This window comes from Syzygium oleosum, unplaced genomic scaffold (genome assembly GCF_021117445.2).
Source record: "Syzygium oleosum isolate NSW1041296 unplaced genomic scaffold, Sole_v2.1 Sole_v2.34, whole genome shotgun sequence".
Taxonomy (NCBI): Eukaryota; Viridiplantae; Streptophyta; class Magnoliopsida; order Myrtales; family Myrtaceae; genus Syzygium; species Syzygium oleosum.
This window is the reverse complement of record NW_026607518.1, coordinates 993,789-1,017,967: the sequence shown is the minus strand read 5'-3', so window position 1 is coordinate 1,017,967 and position 24,179 is coordinate 993,789. Positions and strand designations below refer to the sequence as shown.

Sequence of the window (24,179 nt, the reverse complement as noted above, 5' to 3'; positions counted from 1 at the left end):
AGAGGAAATTTTTAGCATTTTGATATTAGAGGAGATGAACCTGCAGATGTTGCTTTTGTGTATGATGTATATGATTGTGGCATCCACAGCTGCTGAAAGGCACTACCGTAAACATATATTGAAGGATCGCACATTTTTTAAAAGGCAAGCTCGTTTAGATCACCTTGATCGCCTCATTAACAATAGTGACTTGAATTGTGTGGAACAACTTAGAATGGATAGACATACATTTACTCTACTATGCGAGTTGGCACGTACAATTGGTGGGTTAAAAGAAGATGGAATTGTGACTATAGAAGAACAAGTGGCAATGTTCCTACATATACTTGCCCATCATGTGAAAAATCGTGTTATCAAGTTTAGATTTATGAGGTCTGGGGAGACAATAAGTAGGTATTTTAACTTAGTTTTAAGTGCTGTGATAAGAATGCATAGTGTGCTTCTTGTGTCACCTGAACCAGTTCCAGAGGAATGTACCGACGAGAGATGGAAATGGTTTAAGGTATGTTTGCTTTGCTATTACATGGATTAATTTAATACTTTAAACATAAGGTTATTCTATTAATTTCATGTTTCTAGGGTTGCTTAGGAGCATTAGATGGCACATACATTAGGGTACGTGTTCCAAAGTTTGCTCACGTGACATGAGATTCATATACGTTTTACCTGGATGGGAAGGCTCAGCAGCGGATTCTAGAGTGCTTCGAGATGCTTTAGTTAAACCCAATGGTCTGAAGATTCCCGTTGGTAAGATAAGCCCTTATCAATATGTTACATTATTTAACGTGTAGGTTTTGACGATTCTAAGACAATTAATAATGTTATCATTTGTTATTAGGTAATTATTATCTTGTCGATGCCGGATACACAAATGGGGAGGGCTTTCTTGCTCCTTATAGAAGTACTCGAAACCACCTATCCGAGTGGAGAGAAGGTTCTATGCCAAATTCCCCTGAGGAGTACTTCAACATGAAGCATTCTCAAGCTAGAAATGTCATAGAAAGATGCTTCGGTCTACTAAAGTTACGGTAGGCTATTCTTAGGAGTCCATCTTTTTATCCAATTAGAACGCAAGGTCGAATTATTATAGCTTGTTGCCTTATACACAACTTGATAAGAAGAGAAATGGCTATTGATCCAATTGAGGCACAATTAGATGAAGTTGCTAACACCATTGAAGATGTGCAAACAATTAATGTTCTTGAGCCATCGGATCATTGGACAACATGGAGGCAAAATTTGGCAATACAAATGTTTAATGAGTGGAATGCAAGTCGAGGACATGGAGGAGTCGCCTTATTTGACATTAGTCCTTGTCTCATTTATTTCTAATTATTGTAAGGCTTGTTTTGTAAGATGTTTTTGTTTCCATTGCTATTAGACATGTATAATATGGTGCTGATTTGTCATCATGGAGAAAAATATTCCTTATGTAATGTTTGAATTCTGGCTATATCATTTTAAATTTTTAATACTATGCTGTTTTTATCATTAAATTTTCTCTACCGTGCTATCATCTATCATTAAATTTTGTAAAATTGCAATGAGATGTTTAGGAATGGAAGGCAGCGATTTTAGTCAAACCCAAGGAAGGGGAACAAAGAGAGACCGACGTGTATGGACAATAAATGAAGAAAATGCACTTCTAGATAGTCTTGAAGAACTAGTTGCGCGAGGAATGAAAGTCGATAACGGCTTCAAGAATGGTTACATGATTATGTTAGAGAAGTGGTTTGAAGAAAAGTTTCCTGGTTCTGGCATTAAGGGTAATCCTCATATTGAGTCGAAAATGAGAAACTTGAAAAAGTTGTATAATCAGATTTATGACTTGAAGGATCAAAGTGGCTTTGGATGGGATCACGAAAAACATTCCGTTGATATTCATTCGGAAGATAGTTGGCAAAAATATTGCAAGGTTAGTGTTACTTCTTCTCATTTTTCTTCTTTACAACTTGTTTCTTTTTTAAAAAAACAATATATTTTCTTTGTAGGCCTATCCAGGAGCTGCTTCTTTGAGAGGAAAGTCCTTCCCTCAATATGATCGACTAGCAACTGTACTTGGAAAAGACCGTGCCAAGGGAAATCTCATTGAAGACCCTTCAGAAGCTCATGAGGCCGTAGATGATGAAGAAAGTGAGAATCATTATGACGTGGCTACTACTGGTGCAAATCAAAACTTACCGCCACTATCATCTTCTCAAATGCAAAATGTTACTGATTCTTCAAGAAGAAAAAGGGCTAAAGCAAGTGACAAGTGGGCTGCTGGGTTAGTTGAAATTGCAAGCACTTTTGGCTCTTTTATGGAAAAAGCTAAAGAGAGGATGGCGATGATTGCTAGCCGTATCGGACATGCTAAAGATTTGGATGATGACAAGAGAAAAATCAACGAAGAGCTTCTTAAGATGTCTCTAGATACCATGGACAGAATAAAATTGTGCAGAAAAATTGTGAAAGATCCTGAGAATATTCATCTTTTTTTTGGATTTCAAGGAGATGACAGGAAGGCATTTGTGGACATGCTTCTCCAAGAGATGATAGAAGAGTAATGTCGTGTGTAGTCTCTTTTTGCTGTTTTTTAGACAATGAACAACATCGAACAATGTTGATTTTACTATTTATTGGAATCCTTTAGTTTTTGGAATGTGTTGTTTCTTGTGAAGTTTGGAGCTTTATTCATAGTTGTTGTTGTAGTCTCATCGTACCCTTGCTTTCATATTATTATTTTTTTGCTCGGTTCTTTTTCTTTATGCTCATTCGCCACTGCCTTCTTAGGCAAGATATTCAGCGGTGAAAGTCAGTATAGATTGGAGAGGGTCAGCTCGCTAAGATAACGCCAAGAAAAACTTGTTCATTATTCTGACGGATCTTGTGCTGTTACACATGAAAAGGTTTCCTCGGAGTGGGCGCTCTATTTTCCTTAGATTGCAACCTCTGCTTGGTTGTGTATGGAAAAGGCTTCAAGTTCATGGGGGCAAACATAAAGATGATGATGACAATTTTCATGAGCATCACGTAGGGGCATATATGTTCTTTATATTGATATACAGTTTCTACCAAACGCAGGATAGGATATGATATGAGAATATCCAACTTTAAATCCGCAGTTCACCAAACAATGGATAGGTATGGCCAAATCCCTGGATTTCTTATCCTAGCCTATCCAATCCTATCCTGACCAGAAATCCCGACGACCAAACGCAGTCTTGGAGATTGAGTTACTGATTATGGGCGCATTGCTAATTAGGAAAGTTTCCAAATTGGGAGATGGCTATCACTCAAAATATGCAACACTAGATATTGAGAGCACTAGTTAGGCAATAAAATATGTGATTTAGATCTTAGACCGGATAATTACCTAGTTTGATGATTTGCTTCCTAAATCTGACTGGCGGACGTTGGATCATGGACAGCTACCGCCGGTGCTGGTCCTCGCTGTGAGGACTCATCGATTGCTCCTCGGGCCTCTCGGTGATGGCGCGGCGGAGTTTCGTGAGCATGTCAGAAAAAGACGTGCAAGGAAACTGATGGGCGAGATTCTGCTATGGTTCAAAAATATATTTTTTTTCTCTCGCTCTATGTTGATCTCTCAGTGTCGTCAAGTGGATATGATTGTCGTGAGCTTTCTTGCAAAGTAATCCAGCGAAGTCTTCATTATGGGTGCTTGGCTTAGTGATCGACAAAGAACTATTGAGAATCGGTGCAGGTACAGATCGTCATGGTCGTTGCGGGAAGCTCCTTGGCGGGTGATCATCGTCAAAGATCGTGCCTTGGCTGGACAGCAAGTCATGGTGGGGTCTCGGGACAGCAGTGGCAGAGACGACTGGTCGTGGTGGCTTGCTGCAGCTGCGATCGTGAAGGAAACTGGCGCAAGGAGACACCAGGAGTGCTGGTACGGAGGAGCGTCATGGCCAGGCCGTACAGCGAGCAGGGAACGTCAAGGAGGCACGCCCGCCGGAGTTGTGGCTACTTCGCCTGACCTGCTAAGGATGGCTGGTTGCAATATACGACCACGGTAATGAGCTGGCCTGGTGCTGAAACGTGGAAAGCAGCTGCGTTGGGGTGGACTGTAAGCGGCTCGATCTCTCGTCGGCTACTCCTTCGAGTTGCGAGATTCACGACCTGTAGAGGTGGTCTGAGGTGTGTGTTTGGGGAAGAAAACATTTTTCTTTGGGATAATTGCATTGGGTGTCCTAAAACTTATCGCGAAAGTTTGCGGTTCTTTTTCTGTTCCGAGAAACAAAATAACAGAGTAATAGAAAAATAAGAGTGTTACTAAAAGGCCCTTAGCATTGTTTCTTCCAAGAACCATTCATAAGGGAGCCCATGTATTTGAACCCAAAAAGCACAGTGAGTAAATTCATAGTACTGAGACGGTGTATAAAGTTACCATGGTTAAGAATTAACAGCTGATTAGCGAATCACCATAGACCAGCTTCCAGAATACAATTCTTCTCATTTTCTGATTTAAATGTGAAACAGCTTCCACTTGCGAACAGGTGACCGAAGCTAATCTCCGAGCATTCCTCATTGTGTTTTGGAATGCTTAAAAATTGATGTTAGGGTTTGTTAGAGTTTCCCAAATAGTGTAAGACGACATTCACTTATTTTTTTCCCAGGATACGACACCGTTTATCACAGGCACATCCACATCTGACCAAAGCCTACTTAATTTTCTGCAGAGAAGGGCTAATCGAGCTTCCGCAGCATCTTCCCTTCCATGTTCGTTGCAATGTTCTGGGAACCCAGGAATGAAGCAGGAACAAAAGGAAATGTCACTAGTTAGGGCTAAACAAGAGGGTTAGAGAGGAGCTCTTCCATAAAGAGAACTCTGGGAGACTATTTGTTGGAAAAATATGTTAGAAAAGATAAAAAATAAAAAATAAATGAGGCGTGCAAGTAGAGTCCTTAGGATAATTCTGGCCTTCAAAGTATGATACTCGATGCAACAGGTTCTAGCAGCTATCCTCCAAAATATAACAAATCTTCCTCTTTACTCTGCACAGAATAAATAGAGTGAACAATAACAATAATGTTATATATAAAACTCAACAAATAAATGGAAAGGAAAAAGAGAAATTTTTGTTTTTGGTATGTTTTGATTGTGATTTGGATATTGTCTTTATAGGCAAATGAAGGAGAGGGTTAATTAAGAAACAAATCAAATCAAATGTTACAAACCATTACAAAATAATGGCTTTAAGATTTTCAAAACAGTTGAAATATCAAATAATCACCCACATATTTCAAAGGTTTTTAAAAAGAAAGGAAATAAAAAATGTTGGGTTAAACTTAATGTAATACATCGGAATTAGTACGTATGAATCAGACTTAGAAAGAATGGAATATACTTCACGAAATCATTGGTGAAGTTTAAAAGTTCTATGAACTAAGAATTTCTTGCATAGATTATAATTTTCACCATTTACATTAGACCCTCATAAATTTTGTTGTTCAACGCGGTTTTGCACTAATAGGCCATGCACATGCTTATTTTATTCATAAGTGCTCATAGGAGCAGCCACACTTCACACTTACATAGATGATTTCATCAAGTGTATTCCGCAATTTGATACACCACCACTAATGTTGATGGAATTCATTGAGCTTAGCTCAACCTCTCTTTTATTGTAGTATTGCACTATTCTCACCTTATGAGGGATAATTTTTAATAGTACATTACTAGATTAACAAGCGACTTGTTCTTACCCATATGAACATAATTGATGGGATTGCCAATCACATAGGTTGAAGTACCGTCACTATTGATTTTCCTTAATTGGCTTAAGTCTCATTCCCCTCAATGTATCATTGATTTTTTTCCCAAAAGTTTAGTCAGAGAATTGGTCAAATTCACTTCTGACTTCACATAATCAGTGGACCTAAATCCATCTTTAAGCAATCAATTTACCACATCCCATCTAACCGAATGTGTCTATTTTTACCGTTGAAAGTTTTATTTTTTGCAATGGCTATTGCCGCTTGGCAATCACAATGTATAGACACAGAAGATGTCGGTTCATTCTCTTTCCCAAGAACTTGAACAGTTCTTGAATCACCAAGATAATATTTTCTTTTCCTTCCCCTGCAAGTGTAGAAGGATAAAACATTATGTTTGTACATATGTGCTTTGTAGTACCTGAGTCTACCATCCATTCTTTCACATTGACCACAATATTGACTTGGGATATGACCACAGTAAGTACATCATTAGAATAAATCATCTCCTTCAACTAATTTGGTTTTGTAGGATTATTATTTCTCTCATAATTTTTGTTTGGCTGATTTCTAAGTTACAGCACCTCCACCAAGGTACATACATATCTGCTAGTGGATTTTGTCTCATCTAAATTTGAGATCCAGTTAGCATCACTATATTCATTTGATATAGCGGGAAATCCACTAAACAAAATGTCAATATTCTCTTTCTGCACAATGCTACATTCTTTATCTCAACTATTATATTACTATCAAAAACATTTTTTTAGTAAATTTACATGCAGGATCATGTCCAACATAATCAACAAATGTCGCTACACGATGTACAGTAACTCAACAGTATGCAGATTCATAAAAAGTCTAGCATGGGGGACAGAGATAGTCAATTTCAATGGCGCACACGTAGACTCAATCAAACACACATATATCAGTATCACCTCGTAACAAAACCAGGTCTAATTGAACTCAAATTTCATCACATGTGGTTGAATATGGCAGTGAATCTTTTCAGCAACCATCCAAAGCTAATGTATACTAACATAGCAATAAATATTAAAAATCAGAATATTCTTGGATACCAAATCCACTTGGAGACAAACATGAATTACGTAATGGCAAATTGACACAAATTTTTTATATTTCTTTTAACATCCAGCATGGACGCATCACAAGAAAAACCAACACTACAAAAAAATAAGGTTTTTGCCACGAATTTTGCCACGAAAAATTCGTCGCTAAATGAATTTGCGACGAATTTTGCGACGAAAAAAAATTCGTCGCTAATTCGGCGTCGCAAAATTTAGCCACGAAAAATTTCAATTTTCGTCGCTAATTTGCCACGAAAAAAAATTCGTCGCAAAATTCGTCGCAAATTTTTCGTGGCAAAATTCGTCGCTAATTTGCCCCGAAAAAACAAAAAAAAAATTCTATTTTTTTAAAATTTTTTTTTTTGCCACGAAATGTATTCGTCGCAAAATTCGTCGCTAATTTGCCTCGAAAAAGCAAAAAAAAATTATTTTTAAAAAAAAATTCTATTTTTTTAAAAAAATTTTTGCCACGAACTGTATTCGTCGCTAATTTGTCCTGAAAAAACAAAAAAAAAATATTTTTTTTTTTAAAAAAAATTTCGAAAAAAAAAAATTTTCAAAAAAAATTCTATTCTCTAGCTCAGAAATTAACAGGGATATAACCAAGAAACAATTTAAACTGTCTATTTCTCTGAGACAGCTAAGAAATTAACTAGCCGGTGACGGAAAGATTACTATAGCAATGTGCAAGTTTGGTATCAACGCCTAATAAGCAAATCTCCTGTAAAAACACTAAATGGGATTATCTATCGCCTATCACATATGTAATGGATTTATCTCGAATCCTTTTTTATTTTGCCGTGTATATCAATACTTGACTTTGGCTAAATTTCTCAGGTAACTTTAGACCTAAAAGAATCATCATGTAACTAACTGCATCCTTGTGTGTACATGCTTATTCTGGCTGCACCTATGATTTAGTTCTAGGACATCTTACAAAAGGTATTTCCTTTGCATGACTTTCAAGCATCCGAAATAACTCCACAAATTCTAACAATATGTTGAAAGACCAAGCAGTTCCAGAAATGAGTACCATTCGGTGACATAGATATAAACAGCAAGTACCATCTATGTTCAAGGAAATGGAGATGTAAATGTGACAAATTCGGAGGGTAATATAAAAAGTCAGTTCACATAACTATTAATTGTCAAATGCAAACAATAACAACCAATTGACTGAAGAAAACTTAATGAGATCAGAATTACAGTGTCACGAGACCTACTTAAATGACAAGAATAAGAACAAAAATAGTCACTAACATTTTCTACTTGTTGAATTCAGATCCTATATACATTCAAAAAGCAACAGTCGACAAGATAATATAGGAGCATGAAACTACCTTGACTCCCCCTTAATTCAGAGATCATAATAAGATACGCCCACTTCACCTACAAGTCAAAAGACAAATTTATTGGGAAGAATGAACATGGATACTGTGACATCCCGAATTTCGGCCCATTTTTGGGATTTATAAAACGCGTAATTTGTCAGTGTGCTTATAGTAAAATCTCGCCCGGGAACTGATCACTCCCGGTTATCATTTTTAAATTAGAGATTTCGCTAGAATCGCACTCGATCAAATTTGGCCGTTATTTGGATCCCGAACTTGGCAGTCGATTTCCGGGAGTTTCGGGACAAAATAAATTGGACGGTGTCGATATTGTTGTGGCCAGCGTTGAGATTGTCAGGAATGATGGAAAAAGGGGAGTTTTTGACCACGTGCGAATTTGGACTAGTAGACCTCCCTCGTTATGATTTGGTCTAATTAATTTGGCATTTGTCCCTTTTTATGTGCGAGGCTTATTTTGGACCGGTAGACCACTCTCGGTTTTTAATTTGGGCCATCGGATTGCAAATAATATTTGAATGTTCAAATATTTTCTTTTATTCTCTCTCTCTCTCTCTCTCTCTCTCTCTCTCTCTCTCTCCTCTGCCGCGCCTGTCCTCTCCGCGCACGTCTCCCCCTGCCCACGTCCCCTCAGCCCTGCCATGCAGACCAACTCCCACCTTCCCTCTTTCTCTCTCTTCCTTTCTTCTTTTCTTTTCCTTCTTTCTTCTTCCTTTTTCTCCTTCTTCCTTCTTCGTCTTCGGCCCGACCGGTTCCTTCGTTCTGCTCTGCTCGCCGCATTTCTTCCGCTCGACCGCCCATCCGGCTCCGCCCGCGCCGCCCAGCAGCCGCCGACGCCGCCGTCCTCCTCGCACCGTTAGTCGCGCCGCCGCCGCCGCGCGGCAGCTCCGCCCGGCAGCTGCCTTCCTCCTCTCCCGGCGCGCGAGCTCGGCTCGCCGCCGTGTCCGCGATTCCCAGCCGTCGTCCGATCGTCCGGCCAGCTCCCCGAACCGCCCGACACACGGACGTCGCCGCCATCGTCCGGCCGTCGCCTTGCTGCGCCGTCACCACCGGTTCGCCCCCCCTTTCTCGGCGCCGTGCGTCTTCGTCGGAGCGCCGTCGCCGTCTCTGGTGCCGCCGCCGTGAGCCGCCGTTCCTCTCACCTCAGCCGGTCAACCCCCTCTCCCTTCCAACCCGTGAGCCCCCTTCCCCCTCTCTTCCTCTTTGTTTTGGCCGTGGAGGCCCTTCGCCGGAGGAGCTCCGCCGCCACTGTTCCGGCGCAGATCCGTCGCCTCGCCCAGCCGTCCAGCCGTTCCATTTCTCTCTCTATCTCTGATCGTGCCCCTCTCTCTCCCTCTCTAGGCCGTGGATTAGCTTAAGCCGTCGCCGCCGCTCGCGCCGTTCGCCGGAGCCGCCGCCGCCATTACTGTTCCGGCGAGGGACCGCCGCTGCCCAGCCCCTTTTCATCGCGTGTTTGGCCGTCTCAAGCTTAGGACATCCGGTGAGTTTGACCCTAAGCCCTAATTAGGACAATTTGCATTTCTAGATGGGTTTTAGCGGTTAATTAGGGTATTTTAGGGGTTAAATTGTGGAGGTTGTTAGAGGCTGATATGGCGGCTGATTTCGAGGCTTAGAGTGATGATTTAATTGAGATTTAGAGGCCCGTATTGTGCTGTGAGTCGGCTGGGCATAGGCGCCTTAATTTGGGCGAAAATGAGAATTTGGCGGGTGCAAATTGAGGACCGAGTGGAGGCCGCTAGGGGCTGATTTTTGTGGCCCGTTTGGTGACCGAGAATGATGATTTAATTGAGGTTTAGTGGACTATAGTGTGCTGTGATGTGGCGAGGCATAGGTGCCGTGATTTGGACGGAATTGTGGATTTAGCGGGTGAAATTGGGAGACCGAATGGTGGCTATTTTACGGGCTTAGTGCGACAATTTAGTTGAGATTTAGTGACCCGCGAGGTGCCGTGAGATGGCTGGACAGATTGGTTCGGAGCGGTCCAAGTTTGGAGTAAGTTCGGGCTTTAAATATGGATTTTAGTGCGTGCCTCACTTGATCTTTGTGGTGGCTGATTAGAATGATGGTTTGGGGAGTTTAATGGGGCATTTTGAAGATATTTATTGGCCTAGACATTGCGGTATAGTGGCTGGCCACGACAGGATTTGATTTAGGCGAGGCGTGATCAATTTGAAGTTTAATTGTGCAATTACCGGGAATGATCGCATTGATCAATTGACTGGCTAAATGAGCCTTGTTGTGATTGATTTTAGGATGCCATGTTGCTTGTTTAGCGGGACTAAGAATGGAATAGCTTGGCGGGCCTCGAATGCGAGGGTTCTTGTTATCCCGGTTGTGTGGATTGTGCATGGATTGTGTGTCAAGTTGATGCCATGGCTGATTTGAATTGATTGTCTGATTGGGCATGTTGATTTATGAAATTGAATATGCGTGGTGCAAATGCGCATGATTGTATCGTGATTTGAGTTAGTGGTGCGGTGCAAGTGAATGCCCGAGTGTGAAGTTTATGGCCATGAGTTTGCATCACGAGCATTGGCACGGCATGTGCATTTACAAGTGTGCTCGAGTGACATGTGCATTGTGATCACCTAAAATGCCCTGATGCGTTTAACGCGGGGTTCAGATGAAAATTGGTGCTTGTGAATGTGTGATCACAATAAACCCTGATGCGTTTTTACGCGGGGTAGTGAACCCGTCCTGAGGCGTTTAACGCGGGACGATGCCCGGATTGCCGGAAGACGGCCAACCTGATGCGTTTACGCGGGTTCGGTCCGTATATGGAGATCGGTGTTGCGCCTGATGCGTTTACGCGGGCTAGAGACACTGGGCCTGATGCGTTTACGCGGGCCAGGAAGTGTTGGATAGTGATAGACCTGATGCGTTTTACGCGGGTCGGACCTGATGCGTTTAACGCGGGTCGGAGGAGAAATTGATAAATGGCAAGTATGCTAGAGTGCAAGCGTGCGAAAATGCATTGATGAGGCGTGAGCACGCGTATGAGCACGAGCATAAGCATGACATGCGTTGTGATCAAATGATGTGTACGTGTGCTGCGATTGGGTCCTATGTTTTATGCTTGAACTGTAAGTGCCTAACCTGCAGGGCAAGGTGAGTGTTGGATTTGGGCCCGAGGGCCTAAGTCAATTATGATTTGCTTGGGGTGTTGATTTAGTACTCGTCAGGAGGTGCACTTTAGCCTAATTTAGGTTTAGGGAATTACTCGCTGAGATTTATTCTCACTGTTGTTGAAACCCAATTTTTCAGACCCCCAGCCCTGAGGATGGCAGGCGTATTGAAACGTTTTGGGAGGAGCCCCGGCTAGATATAGTGTTTGATCGCCGAGCCACGTACCCGCTTTTGATTTTTGAGTGTGGGCTGTATTTGAATATTGTATATGTTTCCCGATGTCAAAACAAGTGTATATTTATCCGTGCTGGTTGTTGTATGGCTATCCTGGATTATGTGTATTTTATTGTACGGGTGGTTTTAATTACTTCCGCATGTGCTTTAAATCTCTGTGTTGGGTGTTGGGTCGGCGACGAGTCCTGGGACGTCGCACACGAATCGACCTTTGCGAGGGATGTGGCGCGCCGAGGAGTGCGGGGCGTGACAGATACCAACAAGAAGCTACAACATTAAATCCTCAACTTAAGATTATTTCCAGTGATATCATGGACTATATGCAAAGTTGATATTATTCAAGTAATATCCACCATTTCTTGGAAAATAATCTCACAAACGACATTCAAGAACTGCTCAATTCGAAGACTCTGATGCTATGACATAATTGTCAAGAGGGTAAATCTCCCATTATGAAGAGAGAAAATAGTAGGGTAAACATAAACTACTGTCCATCAGCCAATATTACTGCCATCAATACCTATATCCATATGTATCCAAAAAAATTCCAACAAGAAGAGAACTACATCAGAAAACAAAAAAACTGTTACGGTCCAGCATCTGACGTTTACTTTACACAAACTTACTGGTATATCAATATGTGTCAAATACTTTCATCTAGAATATTTTAAACTGGCTGCTTGCAAAGAAGACTGACAACATGATCTCCTGATGAGGTGCCCACAATTAGCATTACATAGCTAGCTGTAATAAGAACCAAAAGACAGAACTCCACCACACAAAATGGCAATAAAAACTAGCAAATTTGAAATAATGAGGATAAGGAACTCTAGGAACAGAAAAACAGCAAGCATACTCCTCCTTAAACATTGTAGAAAAATCGTACGAAGAACCGTTCTCTAAACACAAAACTAACAAATGCTCAATCAAAACACATAGTACGCACTCGCACTACAAAATGAAAGCTTACAAGAACTACACTCCAGATGAAGGGAACAAGATACAAGACAGAAAATGCGCCACTTAAATGCGACAGATCAGAACATAAACAATACAACTCCTAATAAAGCCAATTCTAAGCTTGTTAAACTTCCAAAAATTATAATCATCCATATAGCAACTGAGAAACGTAAAGGAAAATCACTTGATAACAAACAAAATTCTAATAGTAAACCAATGAGCACCACTGATAAAATTAGTCTGCAGCTGAACTATGTATATTACCGGAAAACATTGGCAACTCATCAGCAGAAACCAAACTAAGCTGCTCACAAGCCAACAGACAATTCACATACAAGAATCCGAAAACCGATACAGATCAGAACTTCATTTACCTTGTTGATGTGGGGCAAAGAAGAGTCCCTTGCTTGTCTATCTTGCCAACTCGAATCGAAACAAGTGGCATGCAAAAGCATATGGCCAGTATTCCAACTTCTGCAGGCTCGAAATGCTGATGATTAAAAACAAAAGCAAATCCAATAAGCCAAAATCAAACAACAACTTGAACAAATTACCCAAACCTTCTCAATAACGGTCCAATCATGCAATATCTCATAAGGGACTCTGAACCATCCGTACGAAAATTAAAATTGAAAAGAGACTCCCTATCATCAGTAGCACGGTAAAGCGTTTACCCCTCACAGGCCACCAAAACGTAGCCATACATGCTACATACGCCGCGATTATCTCGAAATCAATCCTCAGGCAAAATTCGTCGCTAAAAAACCCTAACGCTTCGAGCCAGATAGACACTTAATCCGGATCGAAACAATAAGTACCTGACTGAGGTGAGCCAACAACCGATCCGCAGCCGCGCTGCTCGACTCACTCGACTTCAACAACGGCTTCAATCTCTCATCCGCGCGGCAGGCCCCAACCACTTGCATATCGAGCACCTGTGTGACATTCCGAAATTTTCGCCAATTGGAATTTATTAAATAGTTGAATTTTATGAGATGTGCTTGTAGTAAATTTCTCACCCGGAACTGATCATTCTTGGGAATGCTAACCGTTAGGGAAAGGCTAATAGAGGAATTTAATTCGCACGACTAAAGAAAATTCGATCGTGAATAGATTTCGACCATTAAATCGCGCAAGTGAGATTTTGAGCCACTGTTGGCCAATCCAAGGATAGTTAGGGGTCAGTTCGCCACTGTCCTAGTAGTGGATCGCGGGTGATTCCGTTGGACCACGAAACGACTTGCCGAACGATTCCGAAATTATACCGAACGATCGTACCCCTCGGATCAAGTGATTGATCTTCGCGATTTTAATGACAATCGAGGTCGTCACGCACCGGACGGACTTGCACGTGACTCGATTTAGTATCAGTCATGAGTCGATTTCACGAATTTCCCCAGCAAGCCGCCCGTTAGCCCGAGAAACACTCGAGTTGCGTTTAATAGAATTTAATTATTGAATTTTTGCCTAAATTGGACACCGGAAAATTAGGAAGTCACGCCGGAACACTAGGACGACGTTGCACGCGACACGTGTGAATTTTTGGTGCGCTCAAATCCTTCGGAAAAATTCGATTTGGGCAAAAAAACGGAAAATTGGACCATTTTACCCTTGGGAATTAATAAAGGTTAGTTGTGTGAGAGAAGGGCATTTTGGTAAATTGCCAAAAAGTGGTCAAAATTGATATTTAAACCCTTGACCCCCTTTCTCTCTCTTCCCTCTCTTCTTTTTCCTCCCCTTCCCGTGAAAATCCCCCTCCTTCGTGAATCCCTCCCCCTTTTCTTTTTGGTCGTGACTTTTCCCTCTTGCCGTGAGCTCCTTGGCCGCCGCTCACCACCACCACACCGGACCATCCTCAAGCCACCGTCCACGCCGCCATACGCCACCATCACTCCCTCCCGCCGTCCCTCTCTCTCTCGGTTTCCCTCCCTCTCTCTCTTGGCCGAGAGGCCCTCGGCCACGCGCAAGTCACACCGTCGCCGTCCAAGCCGATCGCCGCCACCCGGAAGTTGTACGTCGTCGCCGTTGTCCCCGATTAAGCGCCGCCGCTTTCCGTTCTAGCCGAGGAAGTCTAGAACGCGGGTAAGTCGCGCCTAAACCTAAATTAGGACTTCGGGTATCAACGGGTAATTTCGGACAAATCAGTATGGAATTAGGTGCGGAATGGTATGAATAGAGAGTGGAAATTTTATGGCGGGCCTTAGGAATTAATTCGGGTAATATTTATTGGAAATTCAGAAAATTAGGGGCTGCGAATTACTGTTCATATGCCTCGAATCACTGTTCACTGGCTGTGGATTACTGTTCACCGAGCTGTGATGGTCCGATTGGGACGCAAGTTGAATTTTTGGAACCTAGATACTATGCCGAGAAAGTCCCGTGAAGGATCGGAATTAATCCGACGCCATTTGGTTGGAGAAAAATGGGAATTATCGCGTTTGATGTATATTTGAGTTATTAATAAATTGTGGTGATTAAATTGAGTGTGTTGCTGTGCAATTAAGTGACTGAATATGCTTATCGGGTGCACACGTGAGTTAGATTAAATTAATTATTGATATTGCCATGTCCTATGCTGAGTGAGCATGATTTGTGTGTTAAATGGTGCGTGTGCGGGCCGCGTGTAATGGGCCAGTGGATGGTGGTGCGTATTGAGCGTGTACTTGAGAAAGAAAGAATGGTGTGTGGCATGGCATGAGAAATTGTGGAAAATTGTACCGTCCCGAGGCGTGTACTGTAACGCGGACGATGCCCGGATTACGGAAGACCGCCCCCTGAGGCGTGAACTTCTACGCGGGTTGCGCAAGAGGTGGTAGATGTTGAGCCCGAGGCGTGTACGTTTACGCGGGCAAAAAACATGGCCTGAGGCGTGTACGTTTACGCGGGCCCGGAAGTGTTGTGGAAAGAGGTCGCAGTGTGCCTGAGGCGTGTACTTCAACGCGGGTCACTGGCGAGTGAAAGTGGGGAAAATGAATGGTCGCAGTGTGCCTGAGGCGTGTACTTCAACGCGAGTCACTGGCGAGTGAAAGTGGGAAAAAGAATGGTCGCAGTGTGCCTGAGGCGTGTACTTCAACGCGGGCCACTGGCGAGTGGAAATGGAAAATGAGAATGGAGAGAATAATGGGATGAGAGTGGCACATGCGCGTGTTTACATCTGACATGATTGAGTTTGAATACTGTTGTGCGCATGATTGAGCCTGGTAATATTATTTAATGTGCCTGCGATGTGATGTTTCAGCGTGCGTGAATATAAGTGTGTGATTGTGTTTTGGTGAAATTGTCTGGAGGTACGTGATGGCCTAGGTTGGGTTTAGGGGTGAACTTACTGAGAAGTGTTCTCACGGTTGTTTCAACCAACAATTTCAGAACCCCGACAGGACCCATGAATCTTCCGCCACCGCCACCAGAACATTTTGGAGTCCTCAGTGGATGGGACGGTATAAGGGGACTCAGACTCAGAGGACAAGGAATCAGACTCAGAGTGGGTTTTTGGCGAGCACCATTTTTGGAGTAGTAGTAAACCCAGGTCTTCTTCCTTGGAGTATCGGTTTTTGAGAAAGGCGGTGTGCATGTACATGTATGGGACAGTTTATAAATGTAAATATTATGGTATAAGAAGGAAATGAAAAAGATATGTACATTCTCTCAATTCTCCCCAGTTTTAATTGTCCGGGTTTAATTGTTGATATCCGCTGTGGTAGTAAATCTCTGATGTGGTTTTGAGGTCAGCGATATTCCTGGGACGTCGCTTGAATCGACCAGAGGCGGTGTCGCGTGCCGTAGGGGTTCGGGGCGTGACATCCCTGTTTGAATTGGTATCAGAGCAAGGTCAACTCGATCTAAGATTGGTCGAATTGGAGTGATAAGGAGCAGAGAATTTTGGGGTAGGAATTTAGGGAGACTCTAGTGAACTATAGATATACCCAGTGCTACACGTACTCCAGATTGTTTGTTGTGATTATTTGAGTAAATCGATTGTTGTGTGGTAATTGAATTGCAGGTACGTCTGGACCTGAGGTAAGTGTTCAGGCTTTTACGATTGTGGTTTCGTGATTAGTAGTGGGGAAATTGTTTGTTGAGTGAATTTTTGTGTTAACTCGCTGCTTAGAATCAGATTGGGCTAGTTGGTTTAGACTGCTAATTCCTGAGTGGAATTACAGCAGGTAGTAGAACGGTAGAATCGTGCCAATGAGCAGCGAAGGAAGAGGAATAGGAAGAGTCCCAAGAAGGGGCGCTGGTAGAGGACCCCGGGGTAGAGGACGTGCTCGAGTTAGAGCCGTCGAGGATCTTGGAGTGGATGCTGGAGTAGCAGCAAACCCCGGAATAGAAGTTAGACCTGTTGTGGACCCGAGAATGGAAGCTGTAATGAGAACGTTGGAACGGATTGGTGATATAATAGAACGGCAGAATCAGGAAAGAGCTGCTCCGTTTGCCCAAGCTGCCGAGGCCACTGTGGCCGCTGCTGCTGTTAATGATAATGAGAATCAAGGGCAGGGGCAAGGAGTTGGGAATAGACCGATGCATCAGCTGGTAGAGCAGTTTATAAAGCTGAAACCACCTAAGTTTTCTGGGAAAGGTGCCCGGAGGCTGCACCTCGGTGGGTAGAGGAACTGGAGAAGGCTTTTGAGGTGCTGGAGTGTAATGATCATGAGAAAGTGACGCTGGCAGTCTATCAGCTACAGGATAACGCGAACGATTGGTGGAAAGCCACCAGGGATAGGATTTTTCCTGAAGGTACAGCCAAGACTTGGGCTGTTTTTACCGAGAGTTTTTATGAGAAATACTTTTCAGCTAGTGCTAGAGAGAGAAAACTCGCAGAATTTATGAGACTCCGCCAGGGCCAGATGACAGTAGATCAGTATGAGGCGGAATTTGCGAGATTGTCTAAGTTCGCGCCGCGAATGGTGGAACATCCTGAGGATAAAGCGCGAAGATTTCTGGATGGATTGAGGGCCGATATCCGCAGCCAATTGTTATTGGTAAATCTGGGAACGTATGAGCAGATATTTGATAGGGCCCAGATTCTTGAGCGGGATCAGATGGATAGAGCCGCCGCATCTGGACCGAGGTTTGTCCAGGGTTGGAATAACCGTAATCCGGGAAAGAGGCCGATGGTGGATAATAGGCGTTTTACTCCATCAGTTAAAAGGAATATTGGAAAGCCTATCTGGATTGGGAATGGTCCATGTAGAAATTGTGGAGGTCGTCATGGAAACGGGCCTTGTCCGACCAGGGGTGGAGTGTGCTTTGGATGCGGAAAATTTGGGCATCATATAAGGAATTGCCCCAATCCTAGGCAGAATAGACCGCCTGCTTTGCCGCCACCTTGGAATGAGAATCAAGCTGGAGCGGCTCAAACAGCGAATCTAAATCAGAATAGGCCTCAAGCGCAAGGACGAGTGTATGCGATGGCCAGACGAGAGGCTGAGAACGCACCAGGGGTTGTCACAGGTACGATTTCTCTGTGCAACCATGCTGCGTATGCTTTATTTGATCCTGGAGCGTCGCATTCCTTTATATCGAAACAGTTTGTGGAGTTAGTAGGAATAGAACCGCAATTGCTTGATGTTGTGCTATGTGTGATAACTCCCTTGAATGATAAAATGTTGATTCCGTTGGGGTGTCCAAACTGCAAGATTGTGATTGGGGATAGGGAGGAATTGATTGATCTAGCGGTTCTAGATATGTATGACTTTGATGTGATAGTAGGGATGGATTGGTTGTCTAAGCAGAGGGCTGTAATGGATTGCAATAGCAGGGTGATCCAATTTAATCCGGTTGGACATCCGGAATTTAAATTTGTGGGAAGTCGAGGAGGACCCTCGATTCCGTTGATATCCTCGGTGGAAATGGCAAAATTGTTGAATGAGGGATGTCAAGGATTTTTAGCTGCAGTAGTGGATTCAACGGCTGAAGAGCCGAGACTTGAGGATATAGCGGTAGTCTGTGAGTATCCCGATGTGTTTCCTCAAGAATTACCGGGATTATCGCCAGAAAGGGAGGTAGAATTTGTGATCGAGTTGGCACCGGGAACTAAGCCAATCTCGAGGGCACCTTATAAAATGTCGCTATCGGAGTTAAAGGAATTAAAGGTGCAGATGCAAGAGTTGTTAGATAAGGGGTTTATTCGACCCAGTGCATCTCCATGGGGAGCACCAGTTTTATTTGTAAGGAAGAAAGATGGATCATTGAGGTTGTGTATAGACTACAGGCAGCTGAATCAAGTGACAGTTAAAAATAAGTATCCTTTGCCAAGGATTGACGATTTGTTTGATCAATTACAAGGGGCTTCGGTATTCTAAAAAATTGATTTGAGAACGGGGTATCATCAGTTAAGAATTAGGAAGGAGGATATACCGAAGACGGCATTTAGGACAAGATACGGGCATTATGAATTTACGGTGATGCCGTTCGGATTAACGAACGCCCCTGCTGCCTTTATGGATATGATGAACCGGGTGTTTAAGGAATTCTTAGATCAGTTTGTGATTGTTTTTATTGATGATATATTGGTGTATTCAAAAAGTTCTGAGGAACATGAATTCCATTTAAGAAAGGTTTTGCAGACTTTAAGGGAGAACGCGTTATATGCTAAGCTTAGCAAATGTGAATTTTGGCTCAGTCGAGTAGCGTTTCTGGGGCATGTGATTTCCGGAGAAGGGATTTCTGTGGATCCATCGAAAGTTGAAGCTGTGATGAAGTGGCCTAGACCAACGACGGTAACGGAAGTCCGGAGTTTTCTGGGTTTAGCGGGGTATTATCGTCGTTTTGTAGAAGGATTTTCATCAATAGCAATGCCGTTGACCCATTTGTTGAAAAAGGAAACGAAGTTTGAGTGGACCGACAAATGTGAAAGAAGTTTCCAGGAGTTGCAGCAGAGGTTGACGACGGCACCAGTATTGACGATTCCATCAGGACCTGGAGGATATGAGATATACAGTGACGCGTCGTTGAAAGGGTTAGGGTGTATTAATGCAACATGGGCGAGTGGTAGCCTATGCATCCAGGCAGTTGAGGCCACATGAATTGAATTATCCGACGCATGACTTGGAATTAGCCGCAATAGTGTTCGCCCTGAAGATTTGGCGACATTATTTATGTGGAGAGAGATTCCAGATTTATACTGACCATCAGAGTCTCAAGTATTTATTTTCGCAGAAAGAATTGAATATGAGGCAGTGACGTTGGATGGAATTGTTAAAGGACTATGATTGTGATATCCTATATCACCCTGGAAAAGCAAATCGAGTAGCGGATGCGTTGAGCCGGAAATCAAGCATCGCGCATTTGATGGTCAAGGAGTGGACTTTATTGGAGAAAGTGCGAGATTCAGAGTTCAAGTTGGAAGTAGGTCGAGTCTCGAGCCTGTTAGCGACGTTGAGGATTGAGCCGGAGATCCAGGCTAAAGTTAAAGCTTTGCAGTCTATGGACCCGGAGATACAGAAGGTTATTAGGACGGACGTTACTAAGAGAAAGCCGGATTTTCAGATATCCGAGGATGGTATAGTGAAATTTCGTGGAAGGTTATGTGTGCCAGACGATGCAGGAGTTAAGGAAGAAATTTTGTCTGAAGCGCATCGTAGCCAGTATAGTATTCACCCCGGCAGTACCAAAATGTACCGGAATTTGGGACAATTTTATTGGTGGAATGGTATGAAGTCGGATATAGCTAAGCACGTGGCTAAGTGCTTGACGTGTCAGCAGGTGAAAGCGCAACATTGTAAGCCTGGAGGATTGTTGCGACCGTTGGAAATCCCCGAGTGGAAATGGGAGCATATAACCATGGATTTTGTGTCGGGATTGCCGAGAAGTCAAAGAGGTCATGACACTATTTGGGTGATTGTCGACAGATTGACCAAGTCGGCACACTTTTTGGTAGTGCGAAAGGATTTCGCGTTAGAACGGTATGCAGAGTTGTATGTGCAACACATAGTTCGTTTGCATGGGGTACTAGTGTCTATAACGTCGGATCGTGATCCTAGGTTTACCGCCAATTTTTGGAAAAGTCTACAGACGGCGTTAGGATCAAAGCTGCAGTTCAGTACAGCTTATCATCCTCAGACAGATGGCCAGTCTGAGAGGACGATTCAGACCCTAGAGGATATGCTCGGGCGTGTGTGCTGGATTTTCGTGGTAAATGGGAAGAGCAACCGCCCCTAGTGGAGTTCGCGTATAATAATAGTTTCCAGCAGCATTGGAATGGCGCCGTTTGAAGCGTTATATGGCCGTGCTTGTAGAACGCCCGTGTGTTGGGACGAAGTGGGAGAACGAGCTATAACAGGGCCAGAATTGGTTGAGCAGTCGATTGAAGCGGTTAAGATCATTCGTGAAAGGCTGAAGACAGCGCAGAGCCGCCAAAAGAGTTATGCAGACAGAAGGCGGAGACCTCTAGAATTCCAAGTAGGAGATCACGTATTTTTAAAGGTGTCGCCCATACGAGGATTGTCCCGATTCGGGAAGAAAGGGAAATTGAGTCCAAGGTATGTGGGACCCTTCGAGGTATTGGAACGAATTGGAGACTTGGCGTATCGCCTTGCGTTACCGTCAAATTTGTCGCAAGTGCACAACGTGTTCCACGTATCAATGTTAAGGAAGTACGAACCAGATCCCGCGCATGTACTAAATTACGAAGAAATAGAAATAGATGACAAAGTGTCATATGTTGAAAAACCGGTCAGAATTGAAGATCGAAAGGAGCGGGTTTTGAGGAACAAGACAATCCCGATGGTCAAAGTTATTTGGGAGCACCACGGGACTGAAGGTGCAACCTGGGAAGGCGAAGAAATGATGCAACGTCAATACCCCCAATTGTTTGAGTAGCAGTAATAGTTGTGAATCTTGGGTAGTAGTGAAACTGTAAATTTCGAGGACGAAATTTCATAAGGGGGGAAGATTGTGACATTCCGAAATTTTCGCCAATTGGAATTTATTAAATAGTTGAATTTTATGAGATGTGCTTGTAGTAAATTTCTCGCCCGGAACTGATCATTCTTGGGAATGCTAACCGTTAGGGAAAGGCTAATAGAGGAATTTAATTCGCACGACTAAAGAAAATTCGATCGTGAATAGATTTCGACCATTAAATCGCGCAAGTGAGATTTTGAGCCACTGTTGGCCGATCCAAGGATAGTTAGGGGTCAGTTCGCCACTGTCCTAGTAGTGGATCGCGGGTGATTCCGTTGGACCACGAAACGACTTGCCGAACGATTCCGAAATTATACCGAACGATCGTACCCCTCGGATCAAGTGATTGATCTTCGCGATTTTAATGACAATCGAGGTCGTCACGCACCGGACGGACTTGCACGTGACTCGATTTAGTATCAGTCATGAGTCGATTTCGCGAATTTCCCCAGCAAGCCGCCCGTTAGCCCGAGAAACACTCGAGTTGCGTTTAATAGAATTTAATTATTGAATTTTTGCCTAAATTGGACACCGGAAAATTAGGAAGTCACGCCGGAACACTAGGACGACGTTGCACGTGACACGTGTGAATTTTTGGTGCGCTCAAATCCTTCGGAAAAATTCGATTTGGGCAAAAAAACGGAGAATTGGACCATTTTACCCTTGGGAATTAATAAAGGGTTAGTTGTGTGAGAGAAGGGCATTTTGGTAAATTGCCAAAAAGTGGTCAAAATTGATATTTAAACCCTTGACCCCCTTTCTCTCTCTTCCCTCTCTTCTTTTTCCTCCCCTTCCCGTGAAAATCCCCCTCCTTCGTGAATCCCTCCCCCTTTTCTTTTTGGTCGTGACTTTTCCCTCTTGCCGTGAGCTCCTTGGCCGCCGCTCACCACCACCACACCGGACCATCCTCAAGCCACCGTCCACGCCGCCATACGCCACCACCACTCCCTCCCGCCGTCCCTCTCTCTCTCGGTTTCCCTCCCTCTCTCTCTTGGCCGAGAGGCCCTCGGCCACGCGCAAGTCACACCGTCGCCGTCCAAGCCGATCGCCGCCACCCGGAAGTTGTACGTCGTCGCCGTTGTCCCCGATTAAGCGCCGCCGCTTTCCGTTCTAGCCGAGGAAGTCTAGAACGCGGGTAAGTCGCGCCTAAACCTAAATTAGGACTTCGGGTATCAACGGGTAATTTCGGACAAATCAGTATGGAATTAGGTGCGGAATGGTATGAATAGAGAGTGGAAATTTTATGGCGGGCCTTAGGAATTAATTCGGGTAATATTTATTGGAAATTCAGAAAATTAGGGGCTGCGAATTACTGTTCATATGCCTCGAATCACTGTTCACTGGCTGTGGATTACTGTTCACCGAGCTGTGATGGTCCGATTGGGACGCAAGTTGAATTTTTGGAACCTAGATACTATGCCGAGAAAGTCCCGTGAAGGATCGGAATTAATCCGACGCCATTTGGTTGGAGAAAAATGGGAATTATCGCGTTTGATGTATATTTGAGTTATTAATCAATTGTGGTGATTAAATTGAGTGTGTTGCTGTGCAATTAAGTGACTGAATATGCTTATCGGGTGCACACGTGAGTTAGATTAAATTAATTATTGATATTGCCATGTCCTATGCTGAGTGAGCATGATTTGTGTGTTAAATGGTGCGTGTGCGGGCCGCGTGTAATGGGCCAGTGGATGGTGGTGCGTATTGAGCGTGTACTTGAGAAAGAAAGAATGGTGTGTGGCATGGCATGAGAAATTGTGGAAAATTGTACCGTCCTGAGGCGTGTACTGTAACGCGGGACGATGCCCGGTATTACCGGAAGACTGCCAGCCTGAGGCGTGAACTTCTACGCGGGTTGCGCAGTAGGTGGTAGATGTTGAGCCTGAGGCGTGTACGTTTACGCGGGCCCGGAAGTGTTGTGGAAAGAGGTCGCAGTGTGCCTGAGGCGTGTACTTCAACGCGGGTCACTGGCGAGTGAAAGTGGGGAAAATGAATGGTCGCAGTGTGCTTGAGGCATGTACTTCAACGCGGGTCACTGGCGAGTGAAAGTGGGAAAAAGAATGGTCGCAGTGTGCCTGAGGCGTGTACTTCAACGCGGGTCACTGGCGAGTGAAAGTGGGAAAAAGAATGGTCGCAGTGTGCCTGAGGCGTGTACTTCAACGCGGGTCACTGGTGAGTGAAAGTGGGAAAAAGAATGGTCGCAGTGTGCCTGAGGCGTGTACTTCAACGCGGGCCACTGGCGAGTGGAAATGGAAAATGAGAATGGAGAGAATAATGGGATGAGAGTGGCACATGCGCGTGTTTACATCTGACATGATTGAGTTTGAATACTGTTGTGCGCATGATTGAGCCTGGTAATATTATTTAATGTGCCTGCGATGTGATGTTTCAGCGTGCGTGAATATAAGTGTGTGATTGTGTTTTGGTGAAATTGTCTGGAGGTACGTGATGGCCTAGGTTGGGTTTAGGAGTGAACTTACTGAGAAGTGTTCTCACGGTTGTTTCAACCAACAATTTCAGAACCCCGACAGGACCCATGAATCTTCCGCCACCGCCACCAGAACATTTTGGAGTCCTCAGTGGATGGGACGGTATAAGGGGACTCAGACTCAGAGGACAAGGAATCAGACTCAGAGTGGGTTTTTGGCGAGCACCATTTTTGGAGTAGTAGTAAACCCAGGTCTTCTTCCTTGGAGTATCGGTTTTTGAGAAAGGCGGTGTGCATGTACATGTATGGGACAGTTTATAAATGTAAATATTATGGTATAAGAAGGAAATGAAAAAGATATGTACATTCTCTCAA

General features: G+C 43.7%; 1 protein-coding gene and 2 long non-coding RNA genes across 3 annotated transcripts; all 3 read left to right on the top strand.

Annotated features, from left to right (window-relative positions):
- The first annotated feature begins 1,558 nt into the window (after positions 1 to 1,558).
- On the top strand, positions 1,559 to 2,546 carry LOC115685721 (uncharacterized). The gene is made up of 2 exons (XM_056305010.1): positions 1,559 to 1,915; positions 1,992 to 2,546. The coding sequence occupies exons 1-2, from the start codon at positions 1,559 to 1,561 to the stop codon at positions 2,544 to 2,546; spliced, it is 912 nt and encodes a 303-aa protein (XP_056160985.1).
- An 11,757-nt stretch (positions 2,547 to 14,303) lies between these two features.
- Positions 14,304 to 16,121, top strand: LOC130135537 (uncharacterized). The gene is made up of 2 exons (XR_008814855.1): positions 14,304 to 14,554; positions 15,839 to 16,121. It is a non-coding gene; the product is annotated as an uncharacterized LOC130135537 (long non-coding RNA).
- Positions 16,122 to 22,328: 6,207 nt separating this feature from the next.
- On the top strand, positions 22,329 to 24,179 carry LOC130135538 (uncharacterized). Its single transcript, XR_008814856.1, has 2 exons — positions 22,329 to 22,511; positions 23,897 to 24,179. It is a non-coding gene; the product is annotated as an uncharacterized LOC130135538 (long non-coding RNA).

Bases quoted from the DNA above. Each gene is read 5' to 3' on its own strand.
- LOC115685721 (XM_056305010.1), top strand. From the start codon at position 1,559: ATGGAAGGCAGCGATTTTAGTCAAACCCAAGGAAGGGGAACAAAGAGA. The intron at 1,916-1,991 runs GTTAGTGTTACT...TTTTCTTTGTAG, and splicing joins GTTGGCAAAAATATTGCAAG to GCCTATCCAGGAGCTGCTTC.